At 42.1% G+C, this 25,840-nt stretch overlaps 1 protein-coding gene across 1 annotated transcript; it reads left to right on the forward strand.

The window, feature by feature from the left end:
- The first annotated feature begins 19,917 nt into the window (after positions 1–19,917).
- LOC106610349 (CD209 antigen-like protein E) lies at positions 19,918–21,992 on the forward strand. The gene is made up of 6 exons (XM_014209668.2): positions 19,918–20,137; positions 20,266–20,367; positions 20,472–20,642; positions 20,762–20,904; positions 21,063–21,166; positions 21,547–21,992. The coding sequence occupies exons 1-6, from the start codon at positions 19,996–19,998 to the stop codon at positions 21,701–21,703; spliced, it is 819 nt and encodes a 272-aa protein (XP_014065143.1). The 5' UTR covers positions 19,918–19,995; the 3' UTR covers positions 21,704–21,992.
- The last annotated feature ends 3,848 nt before the right edge of the window (positions 21,993–25,840 follow it).

Genomic DNA, 25,840 nt, shown 5'->3' on the forward strand with positions numbered 1-25,840 from the left:
ATATTATCAAACCTAGGCTGATGGGAGTCATATAATGTATTATAGCCGCGAGCTACCCAAGTGACACGAGCCTACCAGATGAGCTAAATCACTCTATGCTCGCTTCAAGGCAAGCAACACTGAGGCATGCATGAGAGCATCAGCTGTTTCGGACGGACTGTGTGATCACGTCTCTCCGAAGCCGACGTGAGTAAGATCCTTTAAACAGGTCAACATATACAAGAATGCGGGGGCCAGACGGATTGCCAGGACATGTGCTCCAGTCATGTGCTGACCAACTAGCAGGTGTCTTCGCAAACATTTTCAACATGTCCCTGATTGAGTCTGTAATACCAACATGTTTCAAGCAGACCACCATAGTCCCTGTGCCCAAGAACACAAAGGCAACCTGCCTAAATGACTGCAGACCCGTAGCACTCACGTCCGTAGCCAATGAAGTGCTTTGAAAGGCTCGTAATGGCTCACATCAACACCATTATCCCAGAAACCCTAGACCCACTCCAATTTGCATACCGTCCAAACAGATCCACAGATGATGCAATCTCTATTGCACTCCACACTGCCCTTTCCCACCTGGACAAAGGGAACACCTATGTGAGAATGCTATTCATTGACTACAGCTCAGCGCTCAACACCATAGTGCCCTCAAAGCTCATCACTAAGCTAAGGATCCTGGGACTAAACACCTCCTCTTCAACCGGATCCTGGACTTCCTGACGGGCCGCCCCCAGGTGGTGAGGGTAGGTAGCAACACATCTGCCACGCTGATCCTCAACACTGGAGCTCCACAGGGTGCGTGCTCAGTCCCCTCCTGTACTCCTTTACACCCACAACTGCATGGCAAGGCACGACTCCAACACCATCATTAAGTTTGCAGACGACACAACAGTGGTAGGCCTGATCACCGACAACGACAAGACAGCCTATCGGAGGAGGTCAAAGACCTGGCCGGGTGGTGCCAGAATAACAACCTATCCCTCAACGTAACCAAGACTAAGGAGATGATTGTGGACTACAGGAAAAGGAGCACCGAGCACGTCCCCATTCTCATTGACGGGGCTGTAGTTGAGCAGGTTGAGAGCTTCAAATTCCTTGGTGTCCACATCAACAACAAACTAGAATGGTCCAAACACACCAAGACAGTCGTGAATAGAGGGTACGACAAAGCCTATTCCCCCCTCAGGAAACTAAAAAGATTTGGCATGGGTCCTGAGATCCTCAAAAGGTTCTACAGCTGCAACATCGAGAGCATCCTGACCGGTTGCATCACTGCCTGGTACAGCAATTGCTCCGGCCTCCGACCGCAAGGCACTTCAGAGGGTAGTGCGTATGGCCCAGTACATCACTGGGGCAAATCTGCCCTACCATCCAGGACCTCTACACCAGGCGGTGTCAGAAGAAAGCCCTAAAAATTGTCAAAGACCCCAGCCACCACAGTCATAGACTGTTCTCTCTACTACCGCATGGCAAGCAGTACCGGAGGGCCAAGTCTAGGACAAAAGGCTTCTCAACAGTTTTTACCGCTAAGCCATAAGACTTCTGAACCGGTAACCAAATGGTTACACGGACTATTTGCATTGTGTGCCCCCAACCCCTCTTTTACACTGTTGCTACTCTCTCTGTTTATCTTATATGCATAGTCACTTTAACTATACATTCATGTACATACTACCTCAACTGGCCCGACCAACCGGTGCTCCCGCACATTGGCTAACCGGGCTATCTGCATTGTGTCCCACCACCCGCCAACCCCTCTTTTTACGCTACTGCTACTCTCTGTTCATCATATATGCATAGTCACTTTAACCATACCTACATGTACATACTACCTCAATCAGCCTGACTAACCGGTGTCTGTACATAGCCTTGCTACTCTTATTTTCAAATGTCTTTTTACTGTTGTTTTATTTCTTTACTTACCTACACACACACACACACACACACACACACACACACACACACACACACACACACACACACACACACACACACACACACACACACACACACACACACACACACACACACACAACACAACACACACACATACCTTATTTTTGCACTATTGGTTAGAGCCTGTAAGTAAGCATTTCACTGTAAGGCCTATACCTTTGTATTCGGCGCACGTGACAAATACACTTTGATTTGATTTGAGTAAAGGGAACGTTGATAGTGTATACTAATGAGGAAAACTCTTTCAAGTGCACGTGCTGATATTTCTTCTGCGCTGCAGTCCCAGGGGAGCTGTGCACCTGCACCAACACGCAGTTTAGAGGGAACATTGCTCTACACAGTTATAATGCAGGTTAATGTGCTTCATTTTAAGAAGTTATTTGGCCACTTATGTGTGTGACTATGATTTTAAAAAGTTGCCAAAAATAGTATGCACTGTTTCTTGTCAAAAGCTGGGCATCATTCACAAGTGATAATACATCATTCACAAGTGATAATAGATCATTCACAAGTGATAATACATCATTCACAAGTGATAATACATCATCCACAAGTGATAATACATCATTCACAAGTGATAATACATCTTTCACAAGTGATAATACATCTTTCACAAGTGATAATACATCATTCACAAGTGATAATACATCATTCACAAGTGATAATACATCCAGTATTGAGACATTTTGAAAAAAGATGTGCCCATTTTTAACTGCCTCCTACACCAACTCAGAAGCTAGGATATGCATATTATTAACACATTCGGATAGAAAACACTCTGAATTTTCTAAAACAGTTTGAATGGTGTCTGTAAGTATAACAAAACTCATATTGCAGGCAAAAACCTGTGAAAAATAGATTTAAAAAAATGTGAATTTTGTGACTGTACTATTTAGTGTCATTGTTTTATAGATACCATAGTGAGAAAGGATTCATTTCGCAACACCCACGGCTTCCACTAGATGTCAACGATCTTTATAAAGTTGTTTGAAGCGTCTATGATAAACAGAGAGCAAATTAGAATCCAAGGAAGTTGACATGTCATCACTTCATTTTTTGCGCCTGCGCATAAATCTGAGAAACGTGAGTTTGTCATCATTTTTATCTAGACATAGGATAGGTTGTGTGAAAATATTACTGATGTTTAACGTTAAAAATGGACCAAAAGATTAATGCTAAACAACATTTTACATGTTTGAACGAACATAAATAGATTATTTACTAGGTTTTTTTAGCTTTTCGGCGTGATTTTACCAGCCCCCAACCACGTTTTGTGGGAGCATAATGAACGCTAAGTACTTGGTGTTATTTGGACATAAATTATGAACTTTGTCAAAAGAAACCACATTTGTTCCGGACCTGGAATGCCTTCCGGACCTGGGATCCTGCCTTCTGATGGAGATAATCAAAGGTAAGGGGGGTATTTACAATGTTATTATCGATTTTAGATTATGCTAACTGTATAGCATAGCCTGTTGTTCTTAGCATAGCACCCCGTTTATTGCAAAATGTGATTTCCCAGTAAAGTTATTTTGAGATCTGGCCATTCGGTAGCAATTACGAGATGATAATATATTATTCTTTGAATGACAATATTATAATTTACCAATGTTGTCGAATAGTAATTTTGTTATGTTCACCGGAAGCATTTCAGAGAAGAAAAAATCTGAATTTCACGCTACTGTAAAATGCTGTTTTTGGATATAAATATGAACTTGATGGAACAAAAAATGCATGTATTGTATAACATAATGTCCTAGGAGTGTCATCTGATGGAGATTGACAAAGGTTAGTGCATAATTCTAGCTGGTTTCTGCTTTTGGTGACGCCTGACCTTGAATTGAAAATGGATGTTTGTACTTTTGTGGCTATGTACTGTCCTAACATAATCTAACTTTATGCTTTTGCCGTAAAGCCTCTTTGAAAATCGAACAATGTGGTTAGATTAAGGAGATGTTTATCTTTTAAATTGTGTAAAATAGTTGATGGTTTGAGAAATTGAAATTATTAGATTTTTGATGTTTTGAATTTCCAGCCTTGTTAGCAATCCCGACTCGGGGTTCATTGCTAACCTGTAGCCTCAACAGGTTAAAGTGTGAGAGAGACCAGTTAGAGAAAACAAACCAAAACCAGTTACAGGAGTGTTACAATGCCTTGACTAAAGACAGGGACATGATGAGTGACAGGGTCAGTCTTCTGATCAATGAGAAGGTGACGCTGGAGAAGGGGCTCTCTGGGTGTGGTAAGTTGCCAAGTCAGACACCAGGGCTGCATCTATACTGAACAAAAATAGAAACAGAGTTAGAGAGGACCAGTTACAGAGTGAGAGGGACCAGTTACAGAGTGAGAGAGACCAGTTACAGAGTGAGAGAGACCAGTTACAGAGTGAGAGAGACCAGTTACAGAGTGAGTTGAATTCAACTATTTCATTGATTTTACTGAGTTAGTTCATATCAGGAAATCAGTCAACTGAAATTAGGCCCTAATCTAAGCATTTCACATGACTGGGAATACAGATGTGCATTTTTTTTTAAAGGGCCTCACAATGGGCCTCAGGATCTCGTCACGGTAACCCCACCACCATGGGGCATCAGCAAACCGCTCGTCCACACGATGCCATACACGTGGTCTGCGGTTGTGAGGACTATTGGACGTACTGCCAAATTCTCTAAAATGACGTTGTAGGTGACTTATGGTAGAGAAATGAACATTCAATTATCTAGAAACGGCTCTGGTGGACATTCCTGCAGTCAGCATGCCAATTGCACACTCCTCAAAACTTGAGACATCTGTAATGATCATACCAGCTTCTTGATATGCCACATATGCCAGGTGGATGGATTATCTTGGCAAAGGAGAAATGCTCACTAACAGGGATGTAAACAAATGTACAGTATGCACAACATTTGAGAGAAATCAGCTTTTTGTGCGTATGGAACATATCTGGGATCTTTTATTTCAGCTCATGAAACATGGGACCAACAACTTACAGGTTGAGTTTATATTTTTGTTCAGTTTCGATTCTATACCCTTCCTTTTCCTGAAGTGTGCGGGTCCAGTGTGCACTAGGACACCGTGTGCAGTGCATCCCCATCGTGAATTTACCAATAGTTCAATTACAGTGTTAACATTTGTTTAAAGGAATGTTGAAAGATTCTGACAACTAAGACGTTTTTCTACTTAGGGTCAGATGAACTCTGGATACGATTTTTATGTCTCTGTGTGCAGTATGGAGGAAGCTAGAGGTAGTTTGTCTTGCACGGCAACGCATGCAGGCACGGCAACCATACAGCCTTTAGAAACTGAAACGGGTTTGCTGTATTTAAGTGTTATTTCTTTCTCTGTTTGTATTCTCAAACAGAGAAAATGTGTCCTAAAGGATGGAAGAAGTTTGGCTTCAACAGCTGTTATTACCTCTCGGCTGAGAAGAAACCCTGGGAGTACGCTGAACAGGACTGTCGGGAGAGAGAGAGAGAGAGAGAGAGAGAGAGAGAGAGAGAGAGAGAGAGAGGGTACACCACTGATAATTCAGGTCCTAATGGGGAGGAGGACTGTGCTGAGATGAATTGTGCATATTGTGACCCTGTATATACATGGAATGATGTACCGATGAACGTAATTGGATTTGTGAAAGAGTGATTTAACAAACAATAGCTCGTTATGTACAGTTGCCTTGCATGTAGTCTGTACACAAATATCTCTCTCCCCCAATGGGGTTTTATTGGCATGGGAAACATGTGTTTATATTGCCAAAGCAAGAAACAAAAAGCAACATCATTAAAACAAACATTTAAAGGGGGGAGGAGTGGTAGGATTAGGGGAAAATAATAAAGGAAAATATATACAAAAATATATACATTTTATATACATTTCCCCCCAAAATATATGGGGGATTGGAAATTATGGAGACAATTACATTGATGAAAGCCACAATCCATCCGCAATATTAAAGCTTATCTACCCCATAAAAAATAAAAATAAAATAAAAAGTGCTGTAAACATTGCACTCAAATGTTTCAAAAGCATAAAGATGTTTCAAATGTCAGATCATCATCTATGTACAGTGTTTTTAACAATGTGCAAATAGTTGTAGTATGAATAGTAGGGTAAGATAAATAAACAGATAATTATTGGTGGTATTTACAGTGTTGTTTGTGCTCCATTGGTTGCCCTGTTTTCATGGCAACCTTGTTGCTGTGATCACCTAATATATGGGAGTTTGTCAATGTTTGATTTGTTTTCTAATTCTTTGTGGGTCTGTGTGATCTGTGGGAAATATGTGTCTCTGATATGGTCATACATTGGCAAGAGGTTAGGAAGTGCAGCTCAGTTTCCACCTCATTTTGTTGGGCAGTGTGCACATAGCCTGTCTTCTCTCAAGAGCCAGGACTGCCTACGGCGCCATCTCTCAATAGCAAGACTAGGCTCACTGAGTCTGTACATAGTCAAGAATTTTCTTCATTTAGGGTCAGTCACAGTGGTCAGGTATTCTGCCACTGTGTACTCTCTGTTTAGGGCCAGATAGCATTCCAATGTGCTCTGTTTTTAGGTTGATTCTTTCCAATGGGTCAAATAGTTATCTTTTTGCATTGTTATAGTTTGGTTGGGTCTAATTGTGTTTCTGTCCAGGGGCTCTGTGGGGTCTGTTTGTGTTTGTGAAGAGAGCCCCAGAACCAGCTGGCTGAGGAGACTTCCCTAGGTTCATCTCTCTGTAGGTGAGGGCTTTGTGGTGGACTGTATAGGCATTTAACAGCTCTTTTCTGGATTTGGATAATTAGCAGGTTTAGTCCTAATTCTGCTCTGCGTTCGTTGTTTGGGGTTTTGTGTCGTACATAAAGGATGCTGTAACAGACGGTATAATGGAACAAATACAAAGATGAGTCCTCTATCTATGTTCATAGAGACAGTGCTGAATGATTAAGTGATGATCCCACCTAGTGATTAAAGTGAGAGATAAACACACTATAGATGTAATATAGGGTTCCACTAGATGCCCAGGCTGCAATGTCAAAATTGTCTATACACATATACACATTTCTATCTTACACATTTCTGAATTTCCTTTCTGGTCTTAATGTAAGGTGGTAAAGGTTAGGGTTAAAATCTGATTTTAAGAAGAGAAATTGTAGAAAAAGGCCAGATAGTGATGACCGTGAAAAAAGTGGTATTACAGACTTGCCTATGGGATTTTTCTCTATTCATCCTTCCTCGATTATTCTTCACATCCCTCTTTCCTCACTGCCTTCACAAAATTCATTGGAGTATACAATCCTAGGGGAGGTACCTTGAAACTTCTCCTCTAATAGGTTTGAGAAGGAGGAGAGCAGACAGGAGGAGAGGAATCGATGAAAGACTAATTGAGATAGAGCCTTAGTGTCAGAAAGAGACATAGAGGAGGAAGAGAATAATAAATAATAATGGAGAGAGAAACATTTATAGGGGTGGCAGGTAGCCTAGTGGTTAGAGCATTGGACTAATAACCGCAAGGTTGAAAGATCGAATCCCCAAGCTGACAAGATCATAAAAAATAAAGGTCTGTTGTTCTGCTCCTGAACAAGGCAGTTAACCCACAGTTCATAGGCTGTCATTAAAAATAAGAATTTGTTCTTAACTGACTTGCCTAGTAAAATATAAAAAAATACAGTGGGATCTATAATTATTGACACCCCTTGATGAAGATGAGCAAAAAAAGACAATGAAGTAAATACTGAGCTATAGTGACCCACAAGATATCTTGTCTGTTTACACTTACACCATTTTATTTTTACTAATATAATTGCTCAGAGAAAGAGATTGTTTAACAAGTAATATTGCTTTCCCTTCAAAAGATAGGGGTTAAAATTATTGGCACCCCTGTTTTCAATCTTTCAATACCTCACCGTGCGATGAATATGCCACTGAGCCTTTTTCTAAAGTGTTTTATGACAACATGTTGGGAGTTTTCTGTGGGACATTTTTAGCAGACAAATTACAGTAGTGAGTGTATACATTTTCATGTTGGTCCCCAGTGGGAATCAAACCCACAACCCTGGAGTTGCAAGTATCATGCTCTACCATGCGGGATAATGCAAGGGAGCTTAGAACATTCTTCCATACAGAATCTGCCCTCATCAATTCAAACCAAAGGTTTTCAATGGGGTTCAAGTACAGAGACTGAGACGGCAATTGCAAAATGTTGATTTTCTGGTCAATTTACCATTTATTTGTGGATTTTGATGTGCGTTTGGGGTTATTGTATTTCTGGAAGATCCATTTGCAGCCAAGTGTCGGCCTCATTATGGAGTTTTTTGGCTAAATTGTCCTGGTACTGAGTAAAGTTCATGATTCTGTTGACCTTAACAAGGGCCCTAGGACCAGTGGAAGCAAAGTAGCCCCATAACATCAAAGATCCACCAACATATTTTACAGTAGGTATGGGGTTATATTCTGCATCCCACCACTGGTGGCCATGACCAAAGAGCTCTATTTTCATGTCATCCTACACATGTCAATGCCTGAAGATTGATAAACAGCAACGGCACTTAGATTGGAACCGGTGTTACGGTAAGACGGCATGTTCTGCAATCTCATGAAACGTTTAGAAAAAGGCTCAGTACCGTTATCCTCGCAAGGTGAGGATTTGAAAGGTGTTGGAAACAGGGGGGCCAATAAATTTGACCCCTTTCTTTTTGAGAAGAAAACAATATTTATTGTTGAACAGAATTGCTTTCTTTTTTTCCAATTGTATTAGTATAAAATAATATAATAATAAAAAAAATTGGAGCATACAATAGTCAGTATTTGTATTGTTTCTTTTATACAGTCTGTTTTGCTCATCCTTATCAATAGTGTCAATAATTCAGGGCCTGGCTGTAGCTACAGCAGCTATGTGACTTAGCGATATAGTTGAGTTAATTATATTGAACAATGTGTATTCCTTGAGGGTATGCTACTGTACCAGTAATTTCAAATCTTTTTTGTAGCACGCATGTTTGACTCTGAAGCCCTGTTTATATCTGCTGCTACCATGCGTCCTGTGTCCAGATCATGTCCACATTCTGATTGTGCCCACATTTTCAGACAGGTGTAGACGATTCAAAGACTCGTTGTGAACTGATTTAGGACAACGGACAAGATCAGGACGAGGGACGCATATCAGTGGCAGGTAGAAAAGGGGCTCGAGAGAGAGAGGTTTGACAGCATTGTCACCAGTGTAACTGTATGTATCATAATTGCAGCTATTGATTATAATAAACATATTAATGATAAAGCTATTGATTATAATAAGCTTCCTAAAGCTTAACGCTTATTGATAGTGATCTTTGTTAATTTGATGCTATTGTCCGTTGACCAGTCTCAGCCCTTTTTTCAGAAACGTGACATTATGAATATCTCATTGGTTCATTCTGTATTCCCTGTGTATAGCAAATATACAGACTAATGACATGGTGATTTGTAATCCATCTCTCGGTGTAACACATGCTAGAACTGTACTATGTACTGATATTGTTGACTTGTTTCTTTCCTATCTCAACCAGTGCTTTCTCAGATGCTTCATTGCGTATTAGGTTGAATATCCATGCATTTTTCATGTCACTCTGTCACCTACAGGTCCTGGTTTTTACCATATTGGACTTGGTCGTCCAGAATGCTTATTATGAAACAAACTGGATTTTGTGTGGAAATAAATGTTGCAAAGTACTGCACAAACACTAGTCTAGATGCATGTTTTTATTTGCTTGCACAGCATTGAACATGAATGAGAATGGCATTGAACATGGATGAGAATGGCATTGAACATGGATGAGAATGGCATTGAACATGGATGAGAATGGCATTGAACATGGATGAGAATGGCGCCGGAGGAGATGGCTGCCTTTTTACGGGCTCTATCAGGAATCAAGGTAAGACCCAAGTGCAGACTGTGTGAAGTAACAATGTTTATTGTAACCACAGGGGCAGGCGAACGGCAGGTCAAGGCAGGCAAGGGTCGATAATCCAGAGTAGTAGCAAGGTACTGGACGGCAGGCAGGGTCAGGGACGGGCAGAATGGTCAGGCGGGCGGGTACAGGGTCAGGACAGGCAAGGGTCAAAAACCAGGAGGACGAGAAAAAGAGAGGCTGGGAAAAGACAGGCGCTGACAGGACGAACGCTGGTAAGCTTGACAAACAAGACGAACTGGCCACAGACAAACAGAAAACACAGGTATAAATACACAGGGGATAATGGGGAATATAGGTGACACCTGGAGGGGGGTGGAGACAAGACAGGTGAAACAGATCAGGGCGTGACAGGCTCCTAATCAATTGTGCTATTTTCTGTGTTTTTTCATGTTGTTTGTAAATTATTTTGTACATAATGTTTCTGCCACCATCTCTTATGACCCTAAAAGAGCTTATGGATATCAGAACAATGATTACTCACCTCGAACTGGACAAAGATTTTTCTTTAACGAGTCGGATGCGAAGGATGTAGTCCAGACACCGGACCAGGCCCAAATCCCATCATTCACGTGAAGAAAAGATGCCTATACAGGGGACGCAGGTCCGGGTGCCTTGTTAGACTTCGTCAGCGAGTAGGTAACCCACCTCTACCATCCGTCCTATTGGCCAATGTGTAATCATTGGAGAATACACTGGATGAGCTTCGTTCAAGACTATACTACCAACGGGATATTAAAACTGTTTCACTGAGTCGTGGCTGAACGACAACATGGATAATATACAGTCGGCTGGTTTTTCCATGCATCAGCAAGACAGAACAGCTGCCTCCGGTAAGACAAGGGGTGTCGGTCTATGTCTACAGTCGTGGCCAAAAAATTTGAGAATGTGATACTGGAATTTGTGAATCTTAATGATAATAATCAACAATCAATAAACCTTGACTAATTCCCTAGGTTTGTAAGACAATGGGTTAAATAATTAAGCAAGGACTCAGCTTTCTGCAAAAGGTTCATTCGGCTTTATTCATGAGAAAGTTCTGCCCAACATACACAAAACATCTATTATATATCAGGCTCCTCATTTACACACACACATTACACACTAAGGAGAGTTCATTGTTCTTCCTCAGAACTCTCAACACCGTAAATTCTTACCCAGCTGACAGTTTTTAGTACTCTGAGATTAGGGGAAACCTGGAGGGTCCGAACTAGGTCAGGTCAACCACAGTTTAACAGTTCTTTATGTTTACTTAAACACACAGACCTCCATTTCTCTCTTATCCTCGTCAATCTCATGAGACTTATACTTAACCGTTTAGTTACTTTTGCTACAGGCTATATATATCCATACTACCTAACTAATAATCAATAATGAATTATTGATTTACCTTTATTAGATCATTCTCTTATCAGAATGTCACAAATATTAATTTTCACAAAGTCTGCTGCCTCACTTTGTATGATGGCAATTTGCATATACTCCAGAATGTTATGAAGAGTGATCAGATGAATTTCAATTAATTGCAAAGTCCCTCTTTGCCATGCAAATGAACTGAATCCCCAAAAACATTTCCACTGCATTTCAGCCCTGCCACAAAAGGACCGGCTGACATCATGTCAGTGATTCTCTCGTTAACACAGGTGTGAGTGTTGACGAGGACAAGGCTGGAGATCACTCTGTCATGCTGACTGAGTTCGAATAACAGACTGGAAGCTTCAAAAGGAGGGTGGTGCTTGGAATCATTGTTCTTCCTCTGTCAAACATGATTACCTGCAAGGAAACACATGCCGTCATCATTGCTTTGCACAAAAAGGGCTTCACAGGCAAGGATATTGCTGCCAGTAAGATTGCACCTAAATAAACCATTTATCGGATCATCAGGAACTTCAAGGAGAGCAGTTCAATTGTTGTGAAGAAGACTTCAGGGTGCCCAAGAAAGTCCAGCAAGTGCCAGGACCGTTTCCTAAAGTTGATTCAGCTGCGGGATCGGGGCACCACCAGTACAGAGCTTGCTCAGGAATGGCAGCAGGCAGGTGTGAGTGCATCTGCATGCACAGTGAGGCGAAGAGTTTTGGAGGATGGCCTGGTGTCAAGAAGGGCAGCAAAGAAGCCACTTCTCTCCAGGAAAAACATCAGGGACAGACTGATATTCTGCAAAAGGTACAGGGATTGGACTGCTGAGGACTGGGGTAAAGTCATTTTCTCTGATGAATCCCCTTTCCGATTGTTTGGGGCATACGGAAAAAAGCTTGTCCGGAGAAGACAAGGTGAGAGCTAACATCAGTCCTGTGTCATGCCAACAGTAAAGCATCCTGAGACCATTCATTTGTGGGGTTGCTTCTCAGCCAAGGGAGTGGGCTCACTCACAATTTTGCCTAAGAACACAGCCATGAATAAAGAATGGTACCAACACATCCTCCGAGAGCAACTTCTCCCAACCATCCAGGAACAGTTTGGTGATGAACAATACCTTTTCCAGTATGATGGAGAACCGTGCCATAAGGCAAAAGTGATAACTAAGTTGCTCGGGGAACAAAACATCAATATTTTGGGTCCATGGCCAGGAAACTCCCCAGACCTTAATCCCTTTGAGAACTTGTGGTCAATCCTCAAGAGGCGGGTGGACAAACAAACCCACAAATTCTGACAAACTCCAAGCATTGATTATGCAAGAATGGGCTGCCATCAGTCAGGATGTGGCCCAGAAGTTAATTGACAGCATGCCAGGGCGGATTGCAGAGGTCTTGAAAAAGAAGAGTCAACACTGCAAATATTGACTCTTTGCATCAACTTCATGTAATTGTCAATAAAAGCCTTTGACACTTATGAAATGCTTGTAATTATACTTCAGTATTCCATAGTAACATCTGACAAAAATATCTAAAGACACTGAAGCAGCAAACTTTGTGAAAATTAATAATTGTGTCATTCTCAAAACTTTTGGCCACGACTGTATGTCTCTCTGGTCTGATATGTTAATTCTTAACCCATCATTTTATACAGTTTGTTCAAAAGGGACGGTTTCGTCAGGCTGACACGCTCTCTGACCACACTCAAGGGGGCGGTGACTACTTACTGTGCACAGTTAATTTCCTCTTATAGTTTCTAAAATCACATCCCTCTCTTAACAAAAACACTTTCATCATTTTTCATATAGCATGCACAACGCAGAGGATGGAAACTTCATACATGTAGTGTGTATACTTTTCAAGTTACAGTATTTCCTTTATCATTTTTTGTATGACATCACAGAATAACACACAATATGACATTAGTGTTCTTTAGACCGCTTTTGACCATTCCCCACCTTCTATGTTCGAAATATTGTTCCAGTATTCGCTTAAGAACGTGTTAGCGTTTTGGTGGGAAAAAGTATGAAACAAAGGCGTAGTCCCTTGGTGAATATTGGAGAGGGAGATGCTGAATGTTCTGTCCTTGATTTACAACAGGGTGTGTGGTGTTAACCCCCAAAAAGATTTGGCATGGGTCCTCAGATCCTCAAAAAGTCCTACAGCTGCACCATCAAGAGCATCCTGACTGGTTGCATCACCGCCTGGTATGGCAACTGCTCGGCCTCCGATGGCAAGGTGCTACAGAGGGTAATGCGTACGGCCCAGTACATCACTGGGGTCAAGCTTCCTGCCATCCATGACCTCTATACAGCAGGCGGTGTCAGAGGAAGACCCTAAAAATTGCCAAAGACTCCAGCCAACCTAATCACAAACTGTTCTCTATGCCACCACACGGCAAGCGATACTGGAGTGCCAAGTGTAGGTCCAAAAGGCTTCTTAACAGCTTCTACCCCCAAGCCATAAGACCGCTGAACAGCTAATCAAATTGCTACTTTGACTATTTGCATTGAGGCCCCCCCTTTTACGCTGCTGCTACTCGCTGTTAATTATCTATGCATAGTCACTTTACCCCTACCTACATGTACATATTACCTCAACTACCCCGACTAAACTGTAGCCCTGCACATTGACTCTGTACCGGTATCCCCTGTATATAGCCTTGTTATTGTTATTTTATTGTCGCTCTTTTATTATTTACTTTTGTTTATTTGGTAAATATTTTTCTTGACTGTTATTTTTTTGAAATGGCATTGTTGGTTCAGGGCTTGTAAGTAAGCCTTTCACTGTATTCGGCGCATGTGTCAAATATAATTTGATTTGATTTGAAAGCTTGTGTCTGAGAAAATGACAGAGTGAGTAGTCTCAATAATAAGTAGTCTGTTTTAATGCAGCAGTCTGGTTTTTGTAGCAAATAGCCTATAATTATTGACTGACCTTGGAATTTCTCTCCTATTCTTTCTTTTTGCTACATCGTCTTGCTAACACCAGCCTCTATGTCAGCCAAGCTAGTGGCTACAGCACTAAACAGCCAATCAAGAATTGCATGTTGCGTTGGTGCCATCTTGTGTGAATTTTAGTCATATCAATTGCAGAACACAAATTGACATTTCCCCTGTCTTCTCTTTGTAAAGGTAGGCAGATACACCTATATGTATCAACCATCCTATTGTAAGAGCTCTGATCTAGGATCAGGTCCCCTCTGTCCAGGTAATCTTATTTGTGGTGATCCACCAAGCAACCCATTGCAAAGCCACAGCTCCAGAGCTAGCCCTAACACCAACATCCACCCAACACTAGGCAGCCACAGAACAGGGCCCGGTTTCCCAGAAGCATCTTAACGCTAAGTTCCTCCTATGGTTCTAACCATGAACTTAGCCTTAAGATGCTCTTAGGAAACCGGGCCCATATCTGTGAGAGCTGTAATGGTCTGATGAGATGCCAAAGCCACAAAGAGGTCCAGTGGCATTCAGGTGGTGGGCCACACATCTGACATGCTGCCGTCACATTTAACAAGCATTTCATCAACCTGCTTCATTATGCTGTGTAGCATCAACAGCATTAAGTCCCTGTTTGGAGCAACAGTCAACAAGATTGTAACCAAAGGCGTCTGACTTGACATAATGCTGAGGACTGAGAGTTTGTTTGTGGTCCGAGATCAATGGATGCGTTGACTCCAATACAGTTGAATAAATCCAGCAAATGTTTATATGAATTTGGTAAACATTTAACTGTAGTGTGGATTGATGGCCATCACCTCCTCAATACTACCACAAAAACCTAAATCCCCATATGGCATTGCTGCTTGGGGGCGTGGGTCTCTAATTAGACAGACTCGATAAAGGTGTGTGAGAGCACACAGCCAAGGTAACTAAGTAGCCTTCATAGAGATAGATAGAGGACACCTTTATATCTGTGCTATTATAATGTATGTGACAGCATAAGCAGAGCCATTGAGGCTACAACCCATAGGAATCCCCACCCAGTTGACTACATTCAAATGTCGGATGATGGCAATGTCCAATAACAATGGCAATGTCCATCCTAAAATGGGTTATATCCATGATGAGTCCTCTGTCTATCTCTTTGTTCATGCATTGATGCTAATGGGAGACTAATTGAAGTTCTGACTATGCCACACGGCCATCGCTCATCCATATATTTATATGTACATATTCTTATTCATTCCTTTACACTTGTGTGTATAAGGTAGTTGTTGTGAAATTGTTAGATTACTTGTTAGATATTACTGCACGGTCGGAACTAGAAGCACAAGCATTTCGCTACACTCGCATTAACATCTGCTAACCATGTGTATGTGACCAATAAAATATGATTTGATTTGATTTGGTAGCCTTGCACAAGTCTTGGCTGCTGATTGACTGCTGAAACAGTCATTTTAATGTTCATATAGTCCTATGTAACTGGCCACTGTGTACTTCCTGTTGCTGTGAGAACCTGTATAACAACCACAACTCCCCCTCAACAGGAAGAGAGATGGGGGCTGAGAAACCTGGCACCTATTCTTCATTTTCATTTACAGATGATACAAAAGAGATTCTTCATACTTGGGATCTCTCACTATGGGGCGAATCCTGTCTTCTACTTAAGTCACATTTTCACTTATTCATGCATTGATGCTAATGGGAGACTAATTGAAGTTCTGACTAACCCTGGGGTTCATTATGGATCCCCATTAGTTCTTGCCAAGGCAGCAGATTCTCTTTATGGGGTCCAGCAAAATTAAGGCAGTTATACAATTTTAAAAACATTACAAAATATTCAGAATAGATTTGACAACATATTAAGCGTGTGCCCTCAGGCCCCTACTTTACTACCACATATCTACAACACAAAATCCATGTGTACGTGTGTGTATAGTGCCTATGTTATCGTGTGTGTGTCTGCATGTGTCTGTGTCTGTGTTTGTGTTGCTTCACAGTAAGTGGGTGGAACTTCCGCCAGTAGACCATGAAGTTTTTCAGGAATCAGATAACAAGGTGAAAAGAAGAAGAATGTGTCCCAACTATAACCAGCCAGGACATGTTACTGTATAACCAGCCAGGACATGTTACTGTGTAACCAGCCAGGACATGTTACTGTATAACCAGCCATGACATGTTACTGTATAACCAGCCAGGACATGTTACTGTATAACCAGCCAGGACATGTTACTGTATAACCAGCCAGGACATGTTACTGTATAACCAGCCAGGACATGCTACTGTATAACCAGCCAGGACATGTTACTGTATAACCAGCCAGGACATGTTACTGTATAACCAGCCAGGACATGTTACTGTATAACCAGCCAGGACATGCTACTGTATAACCAGCCATGACATGTTTCTGTTCCACAAATCCCAACCTACAACAGGGTCAAAAGCTGTCAGATTCGGACTCAGATACTCAGTACTGGGGCCCTCCCCTGGGTGAACATTGATTTTTTTGCCCTAGCACTACAAAGCTCATTCAGATAATCAAAGCTAGATGGTGAGTTGGTTATTTGAATCAGCTGTGTAGTGCTAGGGCAAAAAACATTAAGTTCACCAAGGAGGGTTTGGGAAACCCTGCTTTAAGACACTGTAGCTATAGTCAGAAAACATTGTTTGAAAATGTCTGAGTCCATCTATACAAAGCCAGATATGACCAATAAGGTTTGACAGAGGTGAGATGCGGGAAAAGATTGTGGATATCTACATCAGTGCAGACACCCTGAGAGATGGTGAGACCAGCACCACAACACATCTGCAGAAAGGCCAGCTACAGACCAGTTACAACACCCTGACTAAAGAGAGAGACAAGCTATCGACCAGTTACAACACCCTGACTAAAGAGAGAGACCAGCTACAGACAAGTTACAACACCCTGACTGAGGAGAGAAACCAGAATATTCTCAATATTATTTCCACTTTATATCAGTAGTTATTTCCACAGATTGTAGCTTCCTGTATACCAGTAGATGTTTGACAAATCAACATTACATTAGTACATTTTACTTTGTGCACACTGCATGTGGTGCATTTCATAATTTCCATATCAAATATATTAATCTTACTTTCTACAGAATTTTTGAAAACCCCTATTGACGTAGCATCCCCATGGTGACTGGGGTGAGGTGCTGCCAATGGTACGGTGAGCCTCATGGTGCCCGCCAGCACCCCATCAGGAACGGATGTAACCCTGACCATCGAGGCCGAGGCCGCTGGAGCCACAGACTTGAATAACGCATTCGTGCGTTTCTCCGTTGTAAGCAAAGTAAGGGTCTTGTTTCAAAACTCTAAAATGGCCTCCTTTTCTCATATCCTCTCACCCTGATATGAAAGGAATTGGTTGTGTAAGCTACCAGTTCTTATCAGCTACATCAGATGTCTGACTAAGCTCTCTCTCTCTCTCTCTATCTCTATCTCTATTTTTCCCTCTCTGTGTTCCTCCTTTCTCCTTCCCTCCCTACCACTCCCCAGAACGGGCTACCAGGCATCTCCTCCAAGGAGCCAGGATTCTGGTCTAGAAGCACGGTTTCGATTGCTAATACAGTTTTGTTTCGGTACTGCAGGTTAACGGACGCTTAGCCCTGAAAGACAATTTCCATACACGGCCAGATAGAGAAGTCAGATTTGAAAATGTGTAATAAGTCACTTTAGTCATCACCTTTGTGAACAAAATATCCAATGAATTATTCAAATAATTATCGCTGAGGCCGATAAAAAAATTATATTTTATATTCATCCAATGTCTGCCATGTTTTTGGATGACGTAATGACAACATCTCTGCTCACGCTGCTCCCTGGCACACTGAGTGCTAGTGTGCATGTGATGTTGGACTGAGTAAACCGGATGCATCCCGGATATACACGTGATTACCTTGATAACAACGGGCGGACACACTGGACGCAGTCTCCAGTTCTTATTAGGAGGACCGAGCACGCCCCATTCTCATCGATGGGGCTGTAGTGGAGCAGGTTGAGAGCTTCAATTTCCTTGGCGTCCACATCACCAACAAACTAACTTGGTCCAAACACACTAAGACAGTCGTGAAGAGAGCACGACAAAACCTATTCCCCCTCAGGAGACTGAAACGATTTGGCATGGGACCTCAGATCATAAAAAGGTTTTACAGCTGCACCATCGCGACCATCCTGGCGGGTTGGCACTACAGAGGGTAGTGCGAAAGGCCCAGTACATCACCGGGGCCAAGCTTCCTGCCATCCAGGACCTCTATACCAGGTGGTGTCAAAGGAAGGCCTTAAAAATTGTCGAAGACTCCAGCCACCCTAGTCATAGACTGTTCTCTCTTCTACCGCATGGCAAGCAGTAACGGAGCGCCACGTCTAGGTCCAAGAGGCTCCTAAACAGCTTCTATCCCCAAGCCATAAGACTCCTGAACAGCTAATCAAATGGCTTCCCAGACTTTTGCTTTGCCCCACCCCCCCACGCTGCTGCTACTCGCTGTTATTATCTATGCATAGCCACTACTAATAACTCTACCTACATGTACATAATTACCTCAATTACCTCGACACCGGTGCCCCCGCACATTGACTCTCAACACTTCTATGGCGGTGGGCCCCAGGGCCGAGAACGTGACCCGGGTGGACTGCAGTTCCACCTGCTGTTCAAAGAAGGTAGATCTGGTGGTAATGGAGAGGGCAGGCAACGTGGGTGTGTGTTTGGGCTCAGTGAAGGACTTGCTGGGGTGGTTGTGAGCTCTACAGCCCAGGGCCTGGTTTCCCAAAAGCATCGTAAGGCTCCATCATTATTAACACAGGATCCTTTTGTTCTAAGATGAACTTAGACTTAAAATTATTATGGGAAACCGGGCCCAGGTCTCTGTCACCAACACTACAGCTGTACCTGTAGTTAGTACTACATCCACCCAGGTCTCTGTTACCAACACAACAGCTGTACCTGTAGTTAGTACTACATCCACCCAGGTCTCTGTCACCAACACTACGGCTGTACCTGTAGTTAGTACTACATCAACCCAGGTCTCTGTCACCAACACTACAGCTGTACCTGTAGTTAGTACTACATCCACCCAGGTCTCTATCACCAACACTACAGCTGTAACTGTAGTTAGTACTACATCCACCCAGGTCTCTGTCACCAACACTACAGCTGCACCTGTAGTTAGTACTACATCCACCCAGGTCTCTGTCACCAACACTACAGCTGTACCTGTAGTTAGTACTACATCCACCCAGGTCTCCGTCACCAACACTACAGCTGTACCTGTAGTTAGTACTACATCCACCCAGGTCTCTGTCACCAACACTACAGCTGTAAGCTTCCCTTAGGTACAGATCTAGGATCAGCTTTCCTTCCCCCAAACCTAACCTTAACCATTTGTGGTGGAAATGCATAACTGACCTAAGATCATTATCTAGGGGCAACTTCCCCCTACACTACCAGTCACAGAGTGAGAGCCATAATGTGTTTGCCATTTGAAGGCTGGGGGTGCTGTAAACTCAGTCATATTTGTCAATTAACAGGATACCAATTTACTTTAGCAGATCCAAAATTGTGTCCCTGTGAATTCACACATGCATAATTTTTCTTCAAAACTGATTCGAAACTAAACCAGATGCAAGTCACGTGGTGGCCAGTGTTGTGTGGATGTGACAGTTTCCCCTTCACTGTGGTTGACAGTTTAAAAAATAGTGACACTACTATAAATAACACAGACAGAGGACAGTGCAGGGAGGTACAGACGTATATTAGAGTTAAGGTTAGAATTAAAAGTTACTGTATTTGATCACAAGTGTGTTAAGATGTCAGAGGGAGACTATGAAAACCCAGATGGATTTGAAGACGAGGAGCCTGATGCAATGAAGAACACAGACATTGATGGCCAATTATATTCCAATGTAAGAGCCTTCAAGCCCAGTACAAGAGATGGAGTTGTTTCTTCTGGTAAGATTGCATACAGGCACGTACACGCACGCACGCACGCACGCACGCACGCACGCACGCACGCACGCACACACACACACACACACACACACACACACACTCTCTTACTTTAATAATTTGTGATTCAGTACATGTTCAGTGGTGGAAGAGACCCTCTGGAGTTGCTGCAGTGTGTCTGGGGCTGCTGTGTGTTCTCCTACTGGCTGGGATCATAGGCCTGTCTGTCTACTGTAAGTTTAGTATGTTGTCACTGAGACTTATGTAGCCTACTTAATCATACTTAATTATCAATGGTATGGTAGTTACATGTTTGATTAACTTTTCCCTTTTACAGATGGAGTCATTGGTCATCACAACTTAACAGAGAGAAACCAGCTACTGGTCAGTTACAGCAATCTGACTAAAGAGAGAGACCAGCTACGGACCAGTTATAACAACCTGACTAAAGAGCGAGACCAGCTACAGACTGAGAGAGATTTTCTTAGCGGGAGGTTTTCCAATTGCAGTGAGTAAACCTACAGTAATAAATTATAATTAATCCCACACACTTCATTGTGTGTCTGTATTCTTATATTAAGTATATAGTTTGATAATTTGAAGAATATTCATGTTTTCATCTTGTAGAACAAAGTTGTCCTGAAGGCTGGCAGAAGTTTCAATCCAGTTGGTACTTCCTGTCTACTGAGTCTAAAACCTGGAAGGAGAGCAGAGAGGACTGTCTGGAGAGAGGAGCAGACCTGGTGATCATAAACAGTGATAAGGAACAGGTGAGAGAGAGAGAGAGAGAGAGAGAGAGAGAGAGAGAGAGAGAGAGAGAGAGAGAGAGAGAGAGAGAGAGAGAGAGAGAGAGAGAGAGTGTGGGTCTGCTTTGGGTAAATATGATCAAACATATAATAATATATATATTTATCTTCCTCAACAACAGGAGTTTCTCTTCAACCTCAACAAGGGAGTCTGGATTGGTCTGACTGACTCTGTTACTGAGGGGACCTGGAGATGGGTGGACGGCACCCTTCTGACCACCCCAAGGTAATATACTACTGCTCTAATAACACTGACCACAGTGTAAGGAGTAGGACTGATTCTCTGTGTTGTTCATACTCTAAGTCCTCCATACTCAACTGGTGGACCAACACTGACCACAGAGTAAGAGATGATAACTACCCTGACAATAAGGCTCCAATGTTCAGTTCATTCAACCTTTATCTATACAGGTTGTCATTGACGGTGGCATATCTGTACATTAAGATGAAAAATGTCTGTATGTTATTTAGGATTGTGATGTTCTAACCATGATATCTGGCTGTTTTTAACCCTGTAGGTACTGGTATTAACCATGATATCTGACTGTTTTTAACCCTGTAGGTACTGGTATTAACCATGATATCTGACTGTTTTTAACCCTGTAGGTACTGGTCTCCAAATCAGCCTGATAATGGTGGTGGCCTAGCCATATATGGTGAGGAGGACTGTGTTCACATACAACAACATCGGAGTCCTCTTGAGCCATGGAATGACTTGTCATGCGACAGCAAACTCAAATGGATATGTGAGAAAGTGCTTTAACATCACCATGACAACACCCTGTAACACATACAGCAGGCAACAGTACACACAACTTCTTATTTCATTATCTCTCTCTCTCTCTCTTTCACACTCTCTCTCCGTCTCAACTCCCCCCACCACACACACACACCATCTCACCTAATCATCACCAGTTTACAATTGGCTCATTCATCCCCCTCCTCTCCCCTGTAACTTTTCCCCAGGTCATTGCTGTAATTGAGAACATGTTCACCTATTGTTGTATTTGTTTGTAGTATCATATTAATAAAAGTTCTACTTATTTACTGTTTGTAGCTTCCTGTGTACCAGTAGTTATGTTTCACACGTCATCAGGTTCAACATGAAGTCAGTACATTTGTGACCCGTTTCAGGAAACAAGGCATATGTCACAGGTCACTACTTCACAGGAGAGCCGTTTCAACGTAAACTTAAAAACAAAATCTTAATGAGTTTTTTTTGGGCAGAAATGCCTTTTTGAACATGTGACCTTTCATGTGCCTTAATAACAAACTTGTATGCCAACTGTAAATACGAATAAAATTGTTAAATTACGAGCCTTGTTGGTTTAGCCACTGAAAAAGCCAGCAAACTTCCCGCTAGCCATGATTGGCGAAGATAATGTATGAGCTGGACATGCCGAGAGAAGAGTTTGGATTGGTCTGCCATATAGCACGATTCGAGCTGGTCAGTATGTCTAGGTAATCCTGTCTTACGTGACTTTTAAAACATGTATCGTGTAGTGAAACTACATAAGTATTGCTTTCTGGAGGACCGAGTTTTGAAATCAGTGGAATTCGAGTATGATAGCTTGGTAGATGGAGAAAACACCTGTCTCCGGGATTACATCTTCAAACTAAGGGCAACCATGGCATCCGACAGGAGAAGTGGACATCCATGAATGATGTCTACTGGTAAGATCGTCTAGCTAGCTACATTTTTAGCTATTACACGTATCTAATTTTGACAGAAAGTGGTTTCATTTCAAGTTAATGTGTACTGATAGCTAGCTAGCTAATGTTAGCTGGCTGGCTCACTACCTAACGTTATGTGTATGATCTTATTATTCGTATCTCAGAGCCATTTGCTTGGCTAGCTATAGCCTCATTTTAGCTAGCTAACATTGAACCTGGTTGGTTAGCTACCTGTAGATCCATGCAGGGTAGTAACGTCATGAGTTGGGATTATGGTTAATTGTTTACCTAGCTAGCTAGCTAGCTACATGTCTTAACAAAAGACTTCACTATGCAAGTAACCATTTCGGGTGCGTTCGTAAATTCATTCTGGCCACCTACTCCGATTTCAGAGCACTCTCGTCTGTGTGCCAGAACACAGAATAACTGATGAATTTACGAGAGCTCAACACCCATTGAATGTGGCCGGTGTCAGTAAATGTCTGCAAATAAGCGTAATTAAATTGTTGCCAGCAGCATAGTTACATGCTCTGGATAACATAGCAGCCAAACCAGCTCTGCTAGGGCGAGTAATGTTTAGTGAGCTGTTCTCTCATTTGTGTCTGGAAGTAGCTAGCAAGTTAGCTTGATTTGAGCTGGTCGGTTACATTTGACTTTGCGCACACTCTGGATGCATTTCATTTCATTAATTCCAATTCAAATACATTCTTCTTACTTACTACAGATATTTACATGCTCCGATGTAGGCCTGGTGATAACATTCTCAACAGTACCAACCCACCATTACATACACTGTACAGGAGTTGACTGTATCACAAATCAATGAGTGTAGTAGAGATATCAAAGCATGTTACTCAATAATCTTTGACAGTCAGTCTTTGTTGTCAGGTTACATATAAGCACAATATCAAATGCTCATATTTGATTGTTATTCCCCTATATGGGTCCCAAAAGAGAGAAGTGAAGTGGATCTTTTCAGTGGGTCAACAAGATGTCACTCAAAAACTCCTCAACCAATCAGGTTCATTAAGAGAGAGGAGAGCCCAGGTTGTTACTGTGTTCATCTCATCCTCATTGGTTAAGACTACCCACCCTCAATATCCACTTGGAGCAGTCTGTAGTGTCAAATATATTGTATGGACATTATAATGACCCATGTTTGTAGTCCTGGAATTCCTGAACATGTTGATGTATATTTGGGAGTAAACAGAGGGTCCAAATCAGCAGAAAGGTGAAAGGAAGGGGGAGTTCTGGAAACTTCCGGAACGATTAGGTTATGTTACCACCTAGTGAGAGATGAACACACCAAAGATGTGAAATAGTGGTATTACAAACTTGCCTACAGTCTCTTTTTCAATTCGACCTTACTCGATTCTTCCTCACATCTTCTCTCTTTGCCTCAGTCTCAAAACACATACAATCCTATGGGAGGGACCTTGGACCTTATCCTCTAATAGGGTTGAGAAAGAGAGGAGGAGAGGAGACAGGAGGAGAGGAATCTAGGAAAGACTAATTGAGATAGAGCCTTAGTGTCAGAGAGAGACATAGAGGAGGAAGGATAAAATTCAGACAAATAATTGTTCTGTTTAGATTTAGAAGAGAGTATGTAGTCATACTGTACTATGTAAAATGCTTCTTCATTGTTTTTATTAAAAACATGTCATGTGATTTGCCATAGGCTTATGCTTAGTAAAAAAAAAGGTGGGACCAATTATTAACCTATGATTATCACTTTAATAATAATAATAATAATGGTCCCGTGTGGCTCAGTTGGTAGAGCATGGTGTTTACAATGCCAAGGTTGTGGGTTCTTTTCCCATTGGGGGACCAGTACGGAGAAAAAGAAAAAATTTTTTATGAAATGTATGCATTCACTACTGTAAGTTGTTCTGGATAAGAGTGTCTGCTAAATGACTAAAATGTAAAAAAAATTGGGGAAAAGTCACAGTTTTATAAATGAAGGAACAATGTTGTTTAACAAGGTCTACCAGCTTCCTGATTGAATGTGATTGGATACTTAAAACAGTGTGACCTGGACAGGGGGCAGAACAGTACTGAGATCAAACACACAAACATCTCTATGCTAACAAAACTGGTGACTCACAACCTTCACTGTACAAGGGACAATGTGTAGGTTACCAATGGCAACACCAAGCACCAGAGGACCTGTCTGCTACACACTCATCATGGTGTCTAATGGGGTCTCCTCCCTCTCTGTTCTCTGTCTGTGGACCACAGCAGGTGACAGGATGTTTCAAGGCTCTATCCACCAATAAGAAACAGACCTGATATGTGTCCTTAATGGCACCCTATTTTTTATATAGTGCACTGCATAGAGGAAATAGGATGCCATTTGGGACACAGTCTTGTAGACCAGACCAGACCTCTCCATCCCTTGTTCATTCTGTTAAATGCCACATTTCTTCCTTTTTTTAAATGTTTTTGGAAGGTTATTTATTATCCAACCCTTCGTTCTTGTGTTGTCACCACAAAGATATGAGTTTTGCATGGGATGGATGTCAATCTACTGCATCCGTCGATGTCGCCCTTCCGCATCTGCGGTTTATCAGACCATGAGAGAATCCGAAAATCGGTCTTCTCACGAAAACGTCAGTAGCGTCCGATCAGTTCGGTTTACACCTCTTTGAAAAGACGACTCACACGAGCACTTACATGTTGGTTGATTTGCTCTATGACTCCCACAAGCCTCACAAGCCTTGTCTGCATGGAGCCCGGTACAATTTTTGTAAAATTATGTAAGTATACACAGAGTATACAAAACATTAAGGATACCTTCCTAATATTGAGTTGCAACCCCCACCCCCCTTTCCCTCAGAACAGACTCAATCCGTCGGGGCATGGACTATACGAGGTGTGGAAAGAGTTCCACAGGGATGCTGGCCCAGGTTGACTCCAATGCCTCCCACAGTTGTGTCAAGTTGGCTGGATGTCTTTCAGGTGGTGGACCATTCTTGATACACACTGTTGAGTGTGAAAAACCAATAGGCGTTGCAGTTATTGGCACAAACCGGTGAGCCTGGCACCTACTACAATACCCCACTCAAAGGTACTTCAATCTTTTGTCTTGCCCATTCACCCTCTCAATGGCACACATACACAATCAATTGTCTCAAGCGTTCAACATCCTTCTTTAAGCCGTCTCCTCCCCTTCATCTACACTGATTGAAGTAGATTTAACAAGCGACTTCTATAAGAGATCATAGTT

Source organism: Salmo salar, unplaced genomic scaffold, assembly GCF_905237065.1.
Source record: "Salmo salar unplaced genomic scaffold, Ssal_v3.1, whole genome shotgun sequence".
Classification (NCBI taxonomy): Eukaryota; Metazoa; Chordata; class Actinopteri; order Salmoniformes; family Salmonidae; genus Salmo; species Salmo salar.

Coding starts and splice junctions, on each gene's coding strand:
- LOC106610349 (XM_014209668.2), top strand. CDS start 19,996: ATGTCAGAGGGAGACTATGAAAACCCAGATGGATTTGAAGACGAGGAG. Junction 20,138..20,265: donor AGATGGAGTTGTTTCTTCTG/GTAAGATTGCAT, acceptor TTTGTGATTCAG/TACATGTTCAGTGGTGGAAG. Junction 20,368..20,471: donor CATAGGCCTGTCTGTCTACT/GTAAGTTTAGTA, acceptor TCCCTTTTACAG/ATGGAGTCATTGGTCATCAC.